Here is an 18,824-nt window from a genome sequence, read left to right as displayed (position 1 = left end):
TACAAAGCTGTTCTTGTTGATCACAAATACCCATAAATATATTATATTATACTATAAATATGAATTGGATACCTTAAAGAGAACCTTTTTTTCTCCTCTTAACCTTAAATACGTAACATGACTTTTGGTCTTTTCTTAGTTTTTTGTTTTATTAAATCTCTTCCTTTCTTCATGCCAGTCTCCTATTACAAACTGCAAGGTAATAAATAAATAAATAAATAAATAAATATAGAAATATAAAATCACCTGAAACAAAATGGAGAGATTTTTTTTTCATGCTTCACGACTACAGAAGTAGAGATGTCAGACATCCATCTAGATGTAGTTTAACTTCAAACTTAACTATCTGTTCTGGAAAATGGCGGCAGGAACTTGAATGCAAAGATGTCTAAAATAACCAGGCCTGTTTAATGTGTCATCTATCATTGTTTTGTGTATGTGTGTATATGTGAAAGTGTGTGTGTTTGACTCAGAGAGAAAGATTCAACGATCCCTCTGTAATTGCCTGCTGAAATGACACCGTTAGAAATAGGAGCCAGCTAGGTCAAAGTGGTCTAGTTGCCTTCATCAAAATCAATAAATCAGCCAGTGGACTGAAAGAGAGAGGGAGAGAGTGTTTGTGTGTGTGCACACACTCGTGCGTGTGTCTGATTGATACCTTTTTGTCATTTTCCTCCTCGTCTTGATGGTCATTCTCGACTCTATAGACCATAGACCACACTTCCTCAATAAGAGGTGACACCAACAGGGACGCTATTTATTTGAGGTCGATGCATTATTCATAACTGTGGCGAGGGGCAGAAAATAGCCGCCTATTAGTGGGCAAAAACTTCATTTTTACAGCCCTTCTGGACAGTCATTATAATGTCTCGGAAATTTTGACTTAAAGGATCTGTTTGAAAAGAAGCAGGATTTGGGCTTAAATAAAGCATGGCAGCTTAGAATAATCAGGAGGCTGTGAAAGGAAAAACCGCCACCTCATGGCAGTGTTCAGGCAGTGTGGGTGAAGGGGAGAGTGTTTTTCTCTGTCCTTTCTCTGCTGTACAGTTTTGCATTTATTTTAATTTACTTTAAAGGGTCTTTTTTCTCTCTGCAGGAAATTTTTAAGTCAATTCGATATGCCAGAACATCTAATGTTTTCTGAAGAGAGCATGAAAAAAGGCAAAAACAAGGAAATAGTTGTTTGGTTAACAGAGTGAACCCTGTTCTCTGAAACACACCAAAGAAAACACAGCAAGCTAACATGTTCACAATAAAAATGCACATTTGCTGTTTTTTAGCAGATTTATCATTTACTTCATCATCTTACTTTAGCATGCATCCGATGATTATTGCTAAACCCAAAGTGGCATTCATAAGAGGGCAAGAGTGCATTTGCAGCTAATCTCTGAACATATTTCAGTCTGGACCAAACTACCAATTAACCAACACTGCCACCTATCACACCACCAAATGCAACTCAAGATGGTAAACCTAAAATCAATCATGTATTTGTACATGAATCACCTATACATAATGATTTGCTTGTATATTCAATTGATGATTCAAGTTGATGATGATTCCACTCAATTCTTATGGAGTTCCATAACCCAAGTAATGTGACTGGCATGACCAGCCTATTGTATGCCTGACATGATGTATTCTCGGAGCTGCGGATGACCATGAATTTCTAGTGCCGTTGGATTAGAATTAAACTTTTTCATTGAAGTACATTTACTCAACAACCAAATTATAGGTTTGACGTCCATATACTTTAAATCTTTCTATTAATTGTTACATTTATGAGACCTGGTTGCTAGGGCAAAATTTTTATTCAACAAATGGTTGCCAAATGGTTTCCCCTTGTTGGTTTGCAAACATATAGGTATGTCCCATATAAAAGTCGAGCGACCAAAACAGTCGGAAGGAAGGTGTTCGGTGCAGTATCGCATACCTCTGGAACCAGTTTCACTTGGCAACAGCAAGCTACCTCTTGCAACCAATGGTTACCAGGGGGTTAGTGAGTGGCCTGTAGGCCTGCATAACTGTGGCTTCAGTAATTGATTTAACAGAAATTGCCAGCAGCCACTCTCAACCAGTCAGGGAATACTTTTTTCCCTAGCAACCACTGGTTGCCAGGCGAGAAGCCAGTCTCTAGTCCTGTATGACTGGAGCCTTAAGTAAAAAGTGTCAATGCATCTGTTTGATTTTGCAGAATTATCTAACAAAACATTAACAGCAACACTATTGTTAATTTTTGTCATGGAATAAATCTGTAATTGAGGTTTTGCAGACGTGACAGTTAACAATGTAACATCAACTTGGGCGAAAAAATTATTATTCCCTGATTGATTGTGTTTGGTTGCTGGAGGTTGACAGCTGGTTGCTGGGAAAATAATTGCCAAAGCCTCCAGGCACACAGACCGACCGTCAGGGAAGGTGATTGCTTTGTTTGCTAGCATATAAACTTTTACCTTTTACCATAAATTTCTTAATTTGTCAGTTCTTTAGTCCAAGAGATGATTTGAGGATACTTGTTGATAGCTTTCAAATTATATCACATACCCAAAAATGTGGCAACCAATAAGGTATCAATGGCACAATAGGATTCTATACTTGGAAATATTCAAAAATTGATAGAATATCATAAATAGACTACCTTTAAACCATTTACGTTGCCTTGTTCTGAAGTATATCAAGGAGTTTTTGGTCATTGGCCCCTTATGTGCCATATATATATTCAGCATGTATATGCTGAACACACACACGTGTGTGTGTGTGTGTGTGTAAAGTTTAATTTTAAGGTTGTTCTTGCAGAAGCCTGCCAATTGCACTGATAAACTAAGCTTTTGTTTCCGCTTTTTGTCTTCAGGTGTAGAGTTTCTTCTCTGTTTAGATTCAGATTAATGATTGAGCCTTTTGAGACAGTTTATCTGGAGTACTTGCGTAATGTCCAGCTTTTACCAAGGGAAGTGTTGTCTTGACTATCTGATGAATGTTTACTATCTCCTCTGCACACATGCATTCACATTAACTCAAACATTCACAAGAGTCCATTCTCTCAGCTTGTCTGAAATGCTGGTTAGGCATAGCAATGAGATGCTGTGCGGATGGATTTAAGAAAGAGGAACATTAATCACAAGCTACAAGTATCAGTTAGAGCACACACACATACAGCATTTGTATCGGGCAAACAGCATTGCAATTGAATGAGATGCACAGCAAGCTCATTCAATATGCCATCCCTTTGTTATCATCCTGGGACATTGCAGCTGCAGAGGATGTCTGTGTGTATTTGGGTTGATATCTATATGTGTATGTAACCAATAATAAACAATAACTAATAATTACCTTTAAAGAAAAAAATGTAACCTAACATCACTTTAAATTTACAGTTTTATTCATAATACAGAAGAAGTGGGAGATAGTTCTCATTTGCTAATTTATTACTGAGAGACTAATGATGAGAGGATTGATAAATTCTCATACCTGGGTAGTAACTATTAGCTTAGCTTAGTATAGCTAGCTAGAAACAGCTAGCCTACATCTAAAAGAGATAAAGAAAATCCACTTATTGACACCTCTGATGCACACTAATTAATTTCTTATATATGAATGACTTAATTTCATCAAAAAAAACCCAACATTTAAAAGAACAACAACATTGATCCTCAGCTGGACTGTTAGCATTAGCAGCTAATCTGCTTGCCAGTCCTGTGAGCTGTTGTAGTTTATTATGTTATGTGACTTGATAGATACCTTTCTAAGCTATGTTTGTATTTGTTATATCTAACATATCTTATCTTAATTTTGATTAGATTAAAAGATAATTATTATATACTTAGGTATTATAATGAACGTATAATAAAATACAGCAGTTTAAAAAGTTTTAGTGTTTCTTTGCTATAGACTCAATAAATAAATGAAGGTTAAGTCATTTTCTGATGGTGGACTGATTGGACACAGATCTAAGGTTACTGGAAAAAAAACAAAAAACTTAACCTTACCTCAATCTGTAGTTGTTGCTGTGCTGTCAAAAGCTAAGTACATCCTTACTTCTTGCATAGGACTTAAGTGGGTATGTAGCAAGCAGCTGCTGCTAATTAAATGCACCTGATTAATTGAAAAACCTTTGGCTTAAATGTTTTGGCAGCTTGCTGGTCTGAAGAATTCAGGTCTGTGTTAACACAATGCCACAATCTTCCCAGAAGTGGATGTCCCAGTGAATTCACCCAAAAGTCAGACCTTGCATTGCTCAAAGACATTTTTTAAAAGATACATCTCAGTTCATGGCAGTACAATTAGAAATTGACTGAACATGTTTGGCATATTTGGAAGGCTAGTCAGACCATGCCTGTCTACTAAAGTATTCTAGATTTAAATGTGAGGCTATCTTTCTGAGAGCTAAAGCTTGTCCTAAATTGGGTCAAATCAACAGGACAATGGTCCCAAGGACAGCAACAAATCTACAAATGAACAGAATACAATCAAGATGCTGCAATAACCCGGTCAAAGTCTAGAGCTTGACCTGAGTAAAGTGCTGTCACTGGACTGTAAGAGAGCGATGCATATAGCAAATTAAAGAAGCCTACAAACCTCAATGAACTGAAGCAGCATTGTAAAGAAGAATGGACCAAAAGTCATACAGAAAACTATTATTTCAAGATATTCCTGCAAAATGTGCTTCTTAAAAGTTATTGATATACTTTTTACTTTTCACAGTACTGCATTAGAGTCCTGTAAAACCTTTCTTTCTTAAAAAAAGAACCAAATGAGTTACCCAAACTCTCAAACTCTTCCTTTAAGGTTAAGTGGGCCAACTCAAAATGTGACACTAGAGCAAAATAACCCTGATTAGCTGGCACGACAATCTATTGTTGAGATTCTTAACCAGAAATGTTTTCCTGTGAGACCCTCAGTGGAATTAAAAAGGAGCTTTACTTAGCCCAGTCAGGACGTCTGGAAATCAGGCTAATGAATATGTAACGAGGATGTCTTTGTCTCGCCCTCTAACTCTAGAAAGTAAGTCTTAAAGCTTTGAAAGGATACATAAGGTAACCTACAGGGTGTGCCTGTATGTGTGTGTTTACATGTATTAGATATTCTTTATACTGAATGTAGGCAGGGATTGTGTTTAATATTCTTCGTATGATAGAGTCATCCAAAGATTTAGCTTTCCCCCCCTTCATTCGCTTTATTTTTAATATCAGTATATCTCCATCCATCTGTCACACCCAGATATGTTTATCTCATCGCCTATCTGTCCTTCATTTTTCTTCCCTGTCATCCAACCTCCGTTTTACCTTAAACACACTCCCATTCCTCTTCTGCTTCCTTTCTCTTTCTCCTAAACGAATTCCCCCTCCTTCCAGGTAAAAGTGCCATCTTTTTGTAGAAGTCAGAGAACACGTGATTCTATGTATATGTTACTGTATTGTATATTGCTCAGCAGGAAGATGCTTGATGACGTTTTTTTTCCCCAGCTTCCATTCATGCCAATAAAGATTTTTGATTTGATTTGAGAGAGACAGAATGCAGGAAGAGAAGAGAGATCTTTGCTCGTCAGCTCTGACAAGGATCTGTAGACTCACTGGTCCATGTCGGACTGAAGTGTCATCTCCAGTTGCATGTCCAAGCATATCATTAAGAAGACATCTTTTGTTGCAGTCAGTCACGGCTGTCTTTTGAAAGTGAGTGTGGAGTTCTGGGTGTTTGCACACATCAGCTCTTTCTCTGCTCAGAGACCTCAAAAAAAAGAAAAAGAAAAAAAGGAAGAAATTTTAAGACAAGAGCGTAAACACGCTGGTAGACACTGTGGCCTCATTTCCATTCTGAATGCCTGCAAAAACTCATGCTACTACAAGGGTGACAGGCGTGTTTGTGTTATGAATCTGTTTTAATGCCAAAGGTTGCATCACATGCTGAACTGAGGCTCAGCAGCCGCTCCGTGTAACTGCCTGACACACTGTGTGAATTTTTTCCCCCTCTTTAATACCAAAATCAGAGCGCTTTCTGATGTAACTGCTGAATCACAGCCAATGGGAAAAGATATCCCGGCATAAGACAGACAAACCCAGGTAGATATTATAGATCATCCTGTTTTCTGAGTCCCTGTGCTAGGCCACAGCACCACCTGTTGGTCACGATCAGCTTGGGGGAAAAAATCAGATACTCTATTTTCTTAACTTTTAGGAAACTTTAGCCAGTAGACATCAGGCTCTTTTTGTCATATTGGTTAAATGTGCACAGCAGCACATTGCAGATGGAGTTCATGCATGTTTTTGAAAGTTTAATCTTTTCTAATATCTGTTTTTGTTTTGTTTTTATTTGCCTTGAATGCTTTCTGGACTAGTTTATCCCCTGTCTTTAAGTTATTTCCAATTTCTGCAGTGTCCTGTGCACAGAATATGATCTTTTGTGTATATTTGTGCATTGCATTAAAAGTGCGCCTGCAAAATAAAGCAGCTGTGCTCTGTGCTGCCACAACCCGGAATTGGATTAGAGGATGAAAAATGGATGGAAAAAATGACCAAACTTGGAACAACTTTCAGATGCAATTTTAAGGGTTTGCAAATATACAAAGGTTATACACTGCTCTTCTTTTTGACTTTTTTATTCTTAAAAACTTGCACTGGAACCTACAACTAGGCCTTTTTTTCCAGTTTTTCTCATTTTTGTCTTTCTTTAGCAGTGTGTCAGGCATCTGGTTGCTTTTCGTAGAATAAAGAAAAAAGTTGACAAGAAGAAACGATTGATTTATATTTTCTCGTCCACATTGCAGCATTGCTGTAACTGTATCCGAACTTGGGCTCTAACCTGGTACCTGGTACTTTTTATCTGGTACTCCTGTTTTTGTTTTGTTTTTAACTTACACTGAACTGAATCTAATATTCTTGATTCTCTCCTTCATTTCCCGCTCTCTCCCTGCCCTTCCTTCCCTCTCTTCATTTACTCCATTAGATTCAACAAAATACAGAACACCAAGAACACAATGAAGAAGGACGGCATCAGCTCTCTGACCTACAGACTGGTTCAAGTCAAGAAGTATCCTCTGTACACGAACATCTCCGTGGAGATCGGCAAGCCACCACCTCGGCCCATTAAGGGCTAGAAGAAATGAAAGAGAGAAAGTGGACGATGTGGGGGAGGATGCAACTGGCCTAGTGATAGGAAGATGTGAAAAAAGAGAACTTAAAGGATGGAAAGAAAACTGAGAGTGTCTCACAGGCTTCTGAAAGAATATGAAATTGAAAATAAGAGAGCAAAACTTGTCACAAGCACATCATAGTGTCTCTTTCTGCCTCGTTTCCACTCTATTCAGCTTGATATTTCTCTCTTTTAGGACTCAGGCTCTTTCCACCAACAACTTCTTGAAGCAGACAGTGGGTGCTATCACACCTGTAACAATCAATGACTGCAGAATGAATAACTTGCGGACCAAAGGTGGATTATCAGTGGCGTCAAACTTAAGTTTTCCTATCAAACTGGAGGAACTGATGGCATGTTGACAGCGAGCATTGACAGGAACTGCTGGTGTGTCACGTAACACTTTCTTAAATGTTGACGATGGATTTCTCGTAACGTCTTAAAACTGTCTCCATGAGAAAACGCACAGACTGTTTTCATGCATACTTTGAAAATGCAAGAAAGAACTAACTTTGTGTGCATTAACAGCCCCTGGAGTCAAGCTGTAACATTACCACAACGTACTGACATGCAGTGATGAACTGTGTTACTGTGTCTAACGGCTTGCATATCAGAGACATCAGCGTCTCTTGCCATGTGATGCTAACAGACAATTTGCTTTGGACATTTTCGTCAGGGAGTCACTTGTTTGGATCTAATTACTCAATCAAACCCTCTGCTATCAATTAATGAATGTGTATTGTGCCTGCATCTACAGCAGAAGACTCAAATGAGTGCTGGTGACACATGAACACGCTGATGAAACACATTTGTCAGCTGCTACAGACAACCGGGAACTCTCTTTTTGTTCTCTGTTTTTATACATATATATGAAGTTAAACTCTGGAAGCAGAAGCTGACTTGTTGAGAGTTTTTCAACAACAGTAAATAAACTGAAAGGATGAAAGGGTTTCTCCTGTATGCAGTGTACTGAAACTATCTTTGGAGAGCATTTGAAATCAAATGGAGGAACTGAAGACAGCAGGTCTGATACATACTGACAGCTCAGTTATGATTTTGACCCCCTGCAGCACATAAGGAGATTATACTTCTGGAAACTTCTTTTTTTTTTCAGTTTATTTTGCTAATATGCACTTTAAAGTCAACATTGAGCTAATACTCCTTTAAAAGATATTGGAAATTTACCATATTTTCTGCACATACAGTATTCCCCTAAGCTCCAGACATCCACTGGTGTTGGTTTTCTTTTAGCTAATGTCACTGTTAACGCTAAATTTGGTTGAAAAGTCAGGGGGTGAAATTTGTTTTGTTTGGATGTCTTAAAAGTTTTAAATTTGGTCCAAAAGTGAACGTTTTATATCAAATTTACCAAATAGGCTAATATTACTGGGCAACCTGTACAGATAGGTCCAAAATTTGTTGGGCAAAGACACAGATTTTGTCATTTGTATACCACCACAGTGGATTTTAAATCACCCAATCCAGATCTGATTGAATTGCAGAGGTTTTGCATTAACCATTTAGGAAATTCAGCCACTTTTATATGCTGTCCCCAATTTTTCAAAGGCTCAAAGTTATTTGGACAATTGGCTGAAAGGCAGTTTCATGGCCAGGTGAGGTCTGTTATCTTGTTTTTTCACAACAAGTGAACCAGACATAATATCTCAAGTTACAGCTCTTCAAAGTAATTTCAAATATGACGCCAAGAGAGATGTAAGTGCAAGTGAGGGAGGCCATTATTAGGTTGAAAAACTGAGATAAACCTATCAGTGACACAGCAAAAACCTTTTCCAAATCAAAAGTCTGGTTCATTCTTAAAAACAATGGATGCACTGACCAGCGCAGCAACACCAAAAGGCCTGAAAGAAAAAGAAGACAACAAAAGTGAATGATAACACAGATGTTGAGAAAAACAACTTCTTGTCTAATGAAATCAAGAATGAACTCAAGGAGGTAATTGTATCATTGTCAAAGTCCACAATCATGAGACACCTTCATGAATGGAAATACAGAGGTCTTATAACAAGGTCTAAAACCCCCAATTACACAAGTGAATTGTGAAGTGTACGCACTATGCTCTCTGCTCAGATTCAACCAGAGTCCAAATGGATAATGACCCAAAGCAATCTGAGAAAGCAACCCAAGAGTTTTTCCTTTAGAGGCAAAGGAATTAGAGATTCTTCAATGACGAAGTCAGTGACCTTATTTCAGCCCAACAAAGCATGCTTTTCAGTTATTAAATACAAAAACAGAAAGCCCCACAAACAAGCAGCAGTGGAAGGTGGTTGTAGTAAAAGCCGAGCCATCTCAAGGGAGGAAACACAGCATTTGCTGATGTCCTTGAGTTCTTGACTCCAAGCAGTTATTGACTCCAAAGGAGTTTCATGAAAGTATTAAAAAAAAAATCTTTAAAATTATGCTGGTTTGGTTAATAGTTTTTAAAAAAAATTGATGTAATTCCTAAACCATTAATTCAAACTGTTAAACCCCTTGAATTGGAATTTGAAACTGAAAGTCTGCACTTCAGCCACCTATTGATTAAAACCCACTGCACTGTACACATAATTGTAAAAAATAGTCTTTGTCCAACAAATTATGGACTGAACTTCAAGTGTGTATACACATGTAAATGATGTTTTTATTCTTATTGTGTGTTGCATAGTGATGGTATTTGTGTACACCTCTGGAGAGGCTAAACACATTGTTCCAGCATATTAGAGCAGCACAGTAGGAGCAGGATGAGCGCCGCAGCCTCATAACGAGAAGGTTCCATGTTTGAATCCACAAAACAACAATCGACAAAAAAGGGACATCAATCCATTGATCTGTTCATCAATGGATTGATGTCATCCTGCTGTTCATCCTTTACTTTTTAACCAAATCTTGATGTCGTTCAGACATCTGGCAAAATTGTCTCCCGCCATCATCCCGCCGTCTTTTGAACAAGTTTCTGCTCGGTGGGATGTCGAAGAAATGAGCTGTCAGTTATATTTTATGAGAAAAAAGCAGCGTGAATACAAAAGCATGTGAAGACTCTTGTAAGATTTACAAGCGGCTCCACGGGCAGGACAAGATGAAATAATTCTCAAGGTCTCTTTTAAGCCTACAATCTAACTTGGTAGTCTTTTTTTTTTTTTTAAGTGTCACAATTCATTAATAGTCCGTTGATACTATAATATTAATATGCCATTTTATCTCTTTGCTATCTCTCCTGTCAATCGTTTAGCAGGAGACGATCATATCCGGACGGAGGAAATTATAAGGTGCTGCTCTTTGGCTGGCGGAAATTGTTAATTTTAGGGCAGTAATGAGAAGTTACAGTTTGAGCAGTATGACTGACGTCCCTATTGCTGCTTCAGATTTTATCAGCATCAGCTGTCAAGCCTACATGCTAAACGGTTTTATCACGCATTCAGATTTCACAAACAATGGGCTAAATTAATCCTTTTTTTATTTAAAGTTCTGGAACTTTTTGTCTCATGTTTACTTCTGTCATTTCTTCCATCACCGCATTGAAGTCTTTGACTGTTTTGTACTTTGATGCTTTGCTTTTCTTCTTCCTCTGTTTTCTTTTTCCTGGTCTGTACTGTCAGTGTTGTTATTGTTGACGCCTAAACGCCAAACTGATGCCTTTAGAAGTGATGTGAGCTAAGGGGAAGGGAAGGTTATCTTGAATTCTTTCTTTTGGGCAAACGCGATAGAAATGTGTTTTGAGATTGAAAATATTTAAATGTTTGTTTCGGTGCAAAAAAAAGCATTTGCAGTATGTTTTCATGAAAGTGGCAGGGGGTTTGCATAAAGTCTTGCAACTGCAGTTTGAACCACAGAGAACAATTTGGGGCTTTTATTTTGGTGAAAATCGAGCACCGTTGGCCTCCTCTTTGGTTAGCCTTGAGGCAAAACTGTTCCCATCTGTTTGGCTCTCTGTTATCTTTGCCTCAAGTTTATTGGAAGGTATCAACGCTCTTTTCTGCACGCACACACACCCGAGCACACACGTTCATTCAAACGGTCCACCCCCCCCACCCACCCCCCTTGCTCTTTTTCTTTTTGCATCATCTCCCTTTTCAATGCCTCTTCTTTTGTACTCTGCCAGTTTAGGTTGTTTGTGGCAATGGGACACTGTTGTGCTTTGTGATGGACCCACTTCAGGCGCAGCCGTGCCTCACAAGGGTGCTTCGACTTTCAATAGATATTGACAGGGCCTCTCTTTGAGTCTGTGAAGTCCCGGCCACTTACTGTATCTCCATTTTCTTCTTTCTCGGCACACATCCCCTTGTGTCTCCCTTCTTTTCATGTCTTCTTTGCATGTCGTCATTTTATTTTCCACTTTTCTCTCTGTGCTTTGATCCTATTTTTTGTTTTTTAAGCAGTAGTCTCCTGGTGAGTTTTTGTGTTGTCAGACTGCACACAGGGGTCAACAAAGATCCCTTCTCTAAAGTGTTTACAGCTCACGCAGTGCAATATTACAGATTCATTCACCGCTATATCATGTTCTTCTTTTAAGTCATTGTTGAGGGATGTGGGATGACATTTTAAGCACTAGTTTCATTTCTAATGCAGTCATCATTTTTTTTTAAATTTGTCTTATAAACCTGTTGTGTTATCTAAACATAATCAAAGATTAAAGGCAGATAAAATGATGGCATCACTATTTTCATCATTCTCGCCACATCAAAGGGACAGTGCAGCAATTTAATGTGCTTTGTAAAGTTGTGGCCACTCAGGCCAACATATCCCAGCCGTGCGGTTAGCTTTAAAATAGAAGTTTAAAAATCTTTCATAGAGTTGGTAAGTGCAATTGGACATTTTGGGCAGTCAAGAAAAAACCTGTTTAAAAAGAATTAAAATTACTTCCCTGTTTACCAAAAGATTAATGAAGAATTTGACTCATATTCGCTGGGTTCATTTTGCATGGGCTTAAAATGTTGTTGCATGCTCTGCCCTTAACTGTGGATCAAGTCACTTTGAGCTAGAGTTCAAAACACAGTTCCAGCTGCCTTCTCCTCGATGGCAAAGGCAGCAGGAATTCATGGGCACTGTGGTATTTCAAGCCACACCTAAACAAATAGACTGAACTGTAAAATTTGTGGAGTGTCCCTTTAAATGTAAGCTCAATCCTTCTGGGAAGCCTTTATGAGATGAGAAGTTGACAGAAAGTTGAAATAAGGTATAATTTAAAGCAGGAGAGGGATGGGTGCAGTGCAGTGTGTATAAAATGTGGGTTAAAGATGTAAAAATCAGCAGAAGAAACTTTAGCATAAGTAGTATTTGAAAGAACCACGAGGAGTGCTTGATGTTTCTTGTTGGACTTTTTGACTTTTGAAGCTGTTCCAGCTGTCAGGTAAACCTGGTGGTTCAACTATTCAAAGCGCTTTTTTTCTGATACTTTTTTTCTTCATCTGCTGCCGACGGCAGACGGGACTTTCAGGCCTGTGGGTGTTTTTAAAGATTTCCTGTACCTGTATGGTTTTTTTTTTTCTTTTTGTACATTGAATGTTGAAAATGTTATATCTTATATAGAATGCATTAAATCATATCAAACCTACTTTTTCTATACAACCAATAAATCTGCAGTTAAAAAGATACTGTGATGATGGTGTGTTTCATGTTTCTTTGAATATTTCCTCTTGATCTCAAACAGCCCAGTTGAACTTCTGCAGACTTTTTTTCCTCTTTTCTCTCCTGAGTGTTTCTTCTTCACCTTTTGTAGGTTTTTACACCATTCTGCATTTATTCATTAGTTGTTCTCAGGCTCTATTCCTATACTCTGTTTGACCTGTCTTCCTCCACTCAGCCCCAAACAGTCACGGAAAATGACTGCACCTCCCTGAGCTTTGCACTGCTGGAGGTTTCCTTCTGTAAAGGGAGTTTTCCCTTCCCACTGTCACTACCCACTTATATTGCTCATAGTAATATAAATAAAACTGAATTAAATTCTGTCCTCTAGTTAAGTCGACAACACGAAAGCCTTTTTGTCCTCTTGTTGTTTTAGTTTACTGGTTCTTTACCGTTGTTTTTTTTTTTTTTTCAGGAAGCTGCTTGTTTCCCATTGTCAGCAGAAAAGCTCTGCAGGGGCATCAGGCAGGTGTCCTCACAGACAGAAGCACAGTAAATGAGTCACTCAGAGTAAAAAGAAGCAATTCAAATCAGACAAGTTTAATGGGCATGAAAAAGGAGTTTTAATTTGAAGAATTTTTGCACATTTTCTCTGCACACCTGTATGGATTATCAAAAAAGGTGTGCAGCATCACATCACATCAGTTCCCTTCATATCAGCCAGTAAATTGAAAGCTGCACTTGTAGGAATTCTTTCATATTTTGTGAAATACAAACACAGCGTCTGCTTATTAATGATATTTAGCTACAATGGATCAATGGCACTGATGCAGGCAGCAGCAGCCCGAGATTATTATGTAATGTCAAAGCGGTAAAAACTAGGGATGGGTACCGGTATCCGGTGCCATGATGGCACCGGTTCTGACATAAACGGTAGTAACCAGACCGAAAAGCAGCGCACATTTCGGTGCTTTATTTCGGTGCTTTTTTTCCTGAGACGTGATACACTTTGAATTCTAGCCAATCATTTTACGTTTCCGGATAGTAGGCGGGCCCAGAACATGCGTTCTTTTAGAGCAGAGCTACAGATTAAAAACGCCCGGCTGTACTTCACAGCAAAAGATGCAAACTCAGCAGCCTGCAACAAGTGCTTTAAGCTGATACTGTCAAAGGAGGTAACACCTCAAATCTGATGAAACACCTGGCGACGCATAGCGGTTTTTTTTTAAAGCCGTATTTGATAGCTTGCTGCGAGACCTCACATCGAGCACATCTACGGCGGGTGTGGTGCCTGTTATCGGACCCGAAGTAGCAACATCCCCCAAAAACCTGAAGAGGAGAGTCCTGACCCCTAGCCCTGCCAGTGTAGCAGAAATGATGATGATGATGATGGCAGCAGCAGCCGTTCTTCTCTGCATGAGTAGCTTAATGTTGTTCGCGTGTAATTTACGTTGAGTAGGCTAACCACGTTATTACATTAATACATGTAAGGTGAACTAGCAAACATCATCATAGTTACATGCAGCTGTCTTCTTGTTTGATGGCAGATACTCCCTTCACCCTGGCCAAAAAGGCTAAAATGACCAAAGAAAAAGTGGAAAACAGCTAAACATGAGAGGTTTTTGGACAAAGTTTGTGTTTTTTCCATTGTTTAAGCACTGCTTCCAGCCAAGAGTGATACCATATATGCCCTATAGCTGCAGAAAAGGCTAACATTGTTATCTTTTTACAAAAAAAACAGCTGGACATGAGAGGTTTTTGGACCAATTTTGTGTTCTCCATTCTTTAAGCACCGGTTTGAGCACCGTTTAAGCACAGGCACCTTTTCAAAAGTACCGGTTTGGCACCGGTATCAGATAAAACCTAAACGATACCCATCCCTAGTAAACACAGAGTTTTTAACTTGAAATCACTTTTGGTTTTTTCTATGAAATGTCCCTCATGATCAAAGTGAGAAATGATGACAAATTACAGAAGGTAGACCTGCTGCCTATCAATGTTTCTGTTTAAAAAAAAAAAAAGACAATATACTTCATGGTACATTTCATTCTGAAAACAGTAAATCATAATTTTCCACTTGGAGAGTGTAAATAATGTAGAAGGTTGTTTGTACAAAAGCTACACGTTTCTTGTGAAAAATGAACAAAGCTGCGAGTTACACATTGTTTTTTTTTTCTGCTCTACAGTGTACATGTACAAATCACATTCCCCTAAATGAACCCCTGCTTTCAAATATTACACTTGTCTACAACTACTGTACAGTCATATGTCAGGCCATACTCTCATACATTATATTCAATTAGCATGGAAATTGAACTACAATATTTATAGAACAGACACAAAGTTGTTTATTGCTCCGTTCTGCTGTTTCCTAGTCTAAATTGCATCACAGTGATGCATGCATTTTACTGCTGCATCAGCTGGTGACAGGTCAATTATCATTTCTTGTCATCCAATAATTACATTGGCTTTGTTCTGATGCTTGAAATACCTCCTTGGTCCTCCCCCAGGTCTGCAATAGCCCACTCATCTCTCTCTCTCAGAAAAACACCAATTATGATAGGAAAGCCACTACTCAAGGGTTGTTTAATTTACTTGTTCCTGTTAGATTTGTTTCATTAAAGATTCTTCTGTAGTAGTGCAGGTATTGGGAACAAGTGTTGGAGTGTTTGTCCATTTAAAACAACATTACTGGAACCTAATTTTGTGTTTTTGCGTTCTTATAATTCTCAGCTAGTGTCCTGTCAGTGACAGCTTTAGTGTTGTTTGTTACACTGAAATGTTGGATTAGATATCCTTGTCCTGTTGCCTAAGGTACAATGCTGTGCAAAAGTCTTGAGCCACATATCGTTCTTTATATTTTGTTTCAAAGTAGGCAGTCTTTATTGTAATTTTTCAAATTGGTCTGAGCAATAGTTCTCCAAACTTTGAGAGGTTTTTCAATCCTTTTTCTTTGGACCGTTTTGGACTGTCTTTGCTGTTTTGATTATTTTTGAAGGGCGGTCTTTTATAAAAAAAAAAAAAAAAGAAAAAGTACCTAACTCGAGAGATGAACCAGTGTAAGAGAGATTAGATAAGAGACGATTTAGCAAATTTAAAATCATATGTTTAAGCACATGATACAAAAAATATCAAAGTTAACACAATCTGAGAGACACAAAATAGTATTTTTGCACCAACAAGGAGCGAAGGTCCGAAAGAACTTCTAGCAGAAAACTTGTCATATTTTGACATTGTGTGCAGTGTGAACTTAAGGAATTTGAGGAACAGGACAAGTGGAGGAAAAGTGGCAGTCCCAAACAAAAATCTGCAGCATATAAACAGCATCTTAAAGTCCAGCAAAGACCTGACACAGGACAATGAGAGTTGTATGTGGCCTTTCAGCTGATCCATCTGTTATTCACTCCTTGACAGATACCCTTCCACTGCATAGTACAAACTCTGTTTTTGCCTTTTATTATGTATTTCCATGTGTGTTTGCACAAGTTTAAATAAATCTATGCAGCTATTTCCCATTTTTCAAGCAAAAAAAAAGAAAAAGAAAGAACCGGTGGCTTAAGACATTTGCACAGTACAGTACGTACTGCTTCTTTAAACATGTATTTTAAGAAATGTAGACCTCTGACAGTCTACCTACTGACAGAGAATCAGTTTTGCTGGGTGGGCGGCTGGTGAGGTTTACAGTTTCTGAGGCGGGAACAGGTGGCGAGGCGGTTTCCCTCCCAGTAACCAGCATCTTGGCCGTCGTGACAACGACACTTGGTGCAGGAGTCAACCCAGATGGGCTCTCCTGCAGGAATCACTTTACTGCGTGATCCATCAACATAGCAGTTAGGACCTTTGGGGAGAGGAGAAGAAGAGGTAATTGGAACTTAACAGATACTACACATAATCAGTCAAATGGATGGCATTGTGTAACTACACTCATCCCTATTTTAAACCAATTTTCCAAAACAAAACAAGACCACACTAAAGTGGGTCTAAATTACAACATTTGAAAATGATGCTCATATTATAAAAAAAAAGATAAATGTCTTATAAATGTTCTCTCTGTGATGCTGTCTGTGAATGGGTTTTTTTTTTTTTTTTTTTTTTTTTTAACTTTCTACCCTTATTAAACTGTGTTTTTAACATACCCTCCTTGCATTCAGGGCAGCACTTCCCAGGCTGATAGACAGGGTTGACACATGGTGGAGGCGCACAATCTGCCACAAGACAGCGGGCAATGCCATCACTGTCACAAGTGCACTGCTCACATTCTGATGGCTGGAAAACACACACACCGACACAAACACACACACACACTGAGACCCAGCAGGGATCATTTCCTAATCTCCTCATGATGTAAATGCGGGTTACTCACTGCTAGCAAGCACACGAGTTATGTATAATGGTATCCTTTTTAAAGCGTGTACTAATCCTCGTACCAACTCAAAAGGGGGCGCCATTTACCTCCAATTTACTACTGCATAATCATTACATACAAACGGATATCTGGTTTAGGCTTTAGTATTCATCAAAGCTCATCCTCATTTGGTTCTGACACATGCATTCAGAGACAACGATTGGGAACAATGGTTGCACAAGTGGGCGGCATGAAACAGACCAGAAAACCCAAAGTTTAAACAGCAACTGGTGCTCCCCTGTGTTACTAGAATATCTCTATGATATTCAGATTATTTAGATAATAATTACATTTTAGAACTTCTATTAAGTGTTGTTATTATTAGTGTTCAAGTCATTCTTTCGAATAATATATTCTTATAATGTTCTTGTACACTGTTATTGTTGTGATGCATTTACAGTACAGTACAGTTACTACAGCTTTGACGTCGAAAAGATTTACTTAAATAATACTATTGACATAAGCGCACTAAGGTGCTTCATTTTAGGATGACGATGCTGACATTTTCACTTGTAGGCCATTTTCTAAATTGTTGCAGCTACTTTGAGCACTATTCTTACAAAACGAAACTATTATCGATGGACGTCTCAACCAATGCACACCTGTAACCCTCTTACATTTTCTTCATAGCCTGATGATTTACAAACGTATATCAAAGTAAATATAGAAAAAGTGTAAAAAAAAAAAAAAAAAAAATGGTGGAAATTTTTAGGCCTAAAAAGACACATTTTTAGACCTTTTCAATAGGTTATGTTTATTTATGTGGCACTGACTTACCTGGAAGTTCTGTCCTAGCTCGTACACCACCCCTCGATACTCGCACCCAATTTTTTCACACCTGGGGCAGCAGTCGGTGGGGTAGTGGCTAACGTGGATACATGCAGCTGGGAGAGAGGTGCATTCAGTGCGGGCACACACGGAGCCCTCAGCGGTGCACTCACATTGAGTGCAGTGATCAGAGTCCAGGAAATACCATTCTCCCATGTAGTATATGCTGCCATTGGCCTCGCAGGTGCTCTCCTGCTGTCCAGCGACAGAAAAGCCGAAACAAGCCTGCGCGCAAAGTACGAGTGCCAGAAGGACCGTGCGTATCCCGCGCGCTAAGGAAAGGCGCTCTCTCACAAGCTTTTCCATAATCTAGCTGATTAATCCAAATGAGTAAAAGTTCGTTAGTGAAGGGAAACTTGCACTGTAGTCCTACTTGGGTTTAGTAGAGCGATCAGCCAAGATTTGAAAAAAACAAACAAAACCTTTTCTTCGTTAGATTGTTAAGAACAAACCCCCCAAATCCTGAACCTCTCCACAGCGGTCTGCGGGGTCTGCGCACACTTTTGCAAGGCAAGGAGTCCGGAAGGGAGTGGAGGCTGGGAGCATGAGGGGGAAAGTTTCACTGCTCTCATCAGAGTACATCCTTGCCCTTAACGTTACTAAGCTGAAACCTGTCCCTCCCTAGTTTAACACGCACGACCTCAGCCTCCTACAAGAGTTCTTCATGGCCTTGTGTAATACTTGAAGCCTACTGCGCCTTTAAAATTGCTCTTAATGTGCTTTATCTATTTAGTCTTGTATTTATTTTTATTTTACAATAGACCAAGTTTACCTGGATTTAATGTCTTACATTTCGTCATCCCACCATGTATTTTGTTTAGTGCTTTATTTTAAATTAAATCAACTCTTAAGCCAATTTTAAATAAAACGAATTAAAGGATTTAGCATTTTTTGTAGCTGAAAGATA

At 38.7% G+C, this 18,824-nt stretch overlaps 2 protein-coding genes across 2 annotated transcripts in view; one reads left to right on the top strand and one right to left on the bottom strand.

Moving 5' to 3' along the window:
• Positions 1–15,717, top strand: part of b4galt2 (UDP-Gal:betaGlcNAc beta 1,4- galactosyltransferase, polypeptide 2) — a 214,791-nt gene extending 199,074 nt beyond the window's left edge. The window contains exon 8 of the mRNA XM_085139623.1: positions 6,940–15,717. Within this exon, the coding sequence (XP_084995749.1) occupies positions 6,940–7,090 (151 nt within the window). The 3' untranslated portion in view covers positions 7,091–15,717. The remainder of the gene's footprint in view (positions 1–6,939) is intronic.
• On the bottom strand, positions 9,589–18,770 carry LOC146497576 (von Willebrand factor C domain-containing protein 2-like). The gene is made up of 3 exons (XM_085139624.1): positions 17,867–18,770; positions 16,821–16,950; positions 9,589–16,522 (listed from the first exon to the last, which is right to left on the bottom strand). The coding sequence occupies exons 1-3, from the start codon at positions 18,221–18,223 to the stop codon at positions 16,332–16,334; spliced, it is 678 nt and encodes a 225-aa protein (XP_084995750.1). The 5' UTR covers positions 18,224–18,770; the 3' UTR covers positions 9,589–16,331.
• Between the last annotated feature and the right edge of the window lie 54 nt (positions 18,771–18,824).

Source organism: Neolamprologus multifasciatus, chromosome 18 (genome assembly GCF_963576455.1).
Source record: "Neolamprologus multifasciatus chromosome 18, fNeoMul1.2, whole genome shotgun sequence".
NCBI classification, from domain to species: domain Eukaryota; kingdom Metazoa; phylum Chordata; class Actinopteri; order Cichliformes; family Cichlidae; genus Neolamprologus; species Neolamprologus multifasciatus.
Note: the sequence above shows the minus strand (reverse complement) of the source record. Positions and strands in the feature narration are given on the sequence as shown.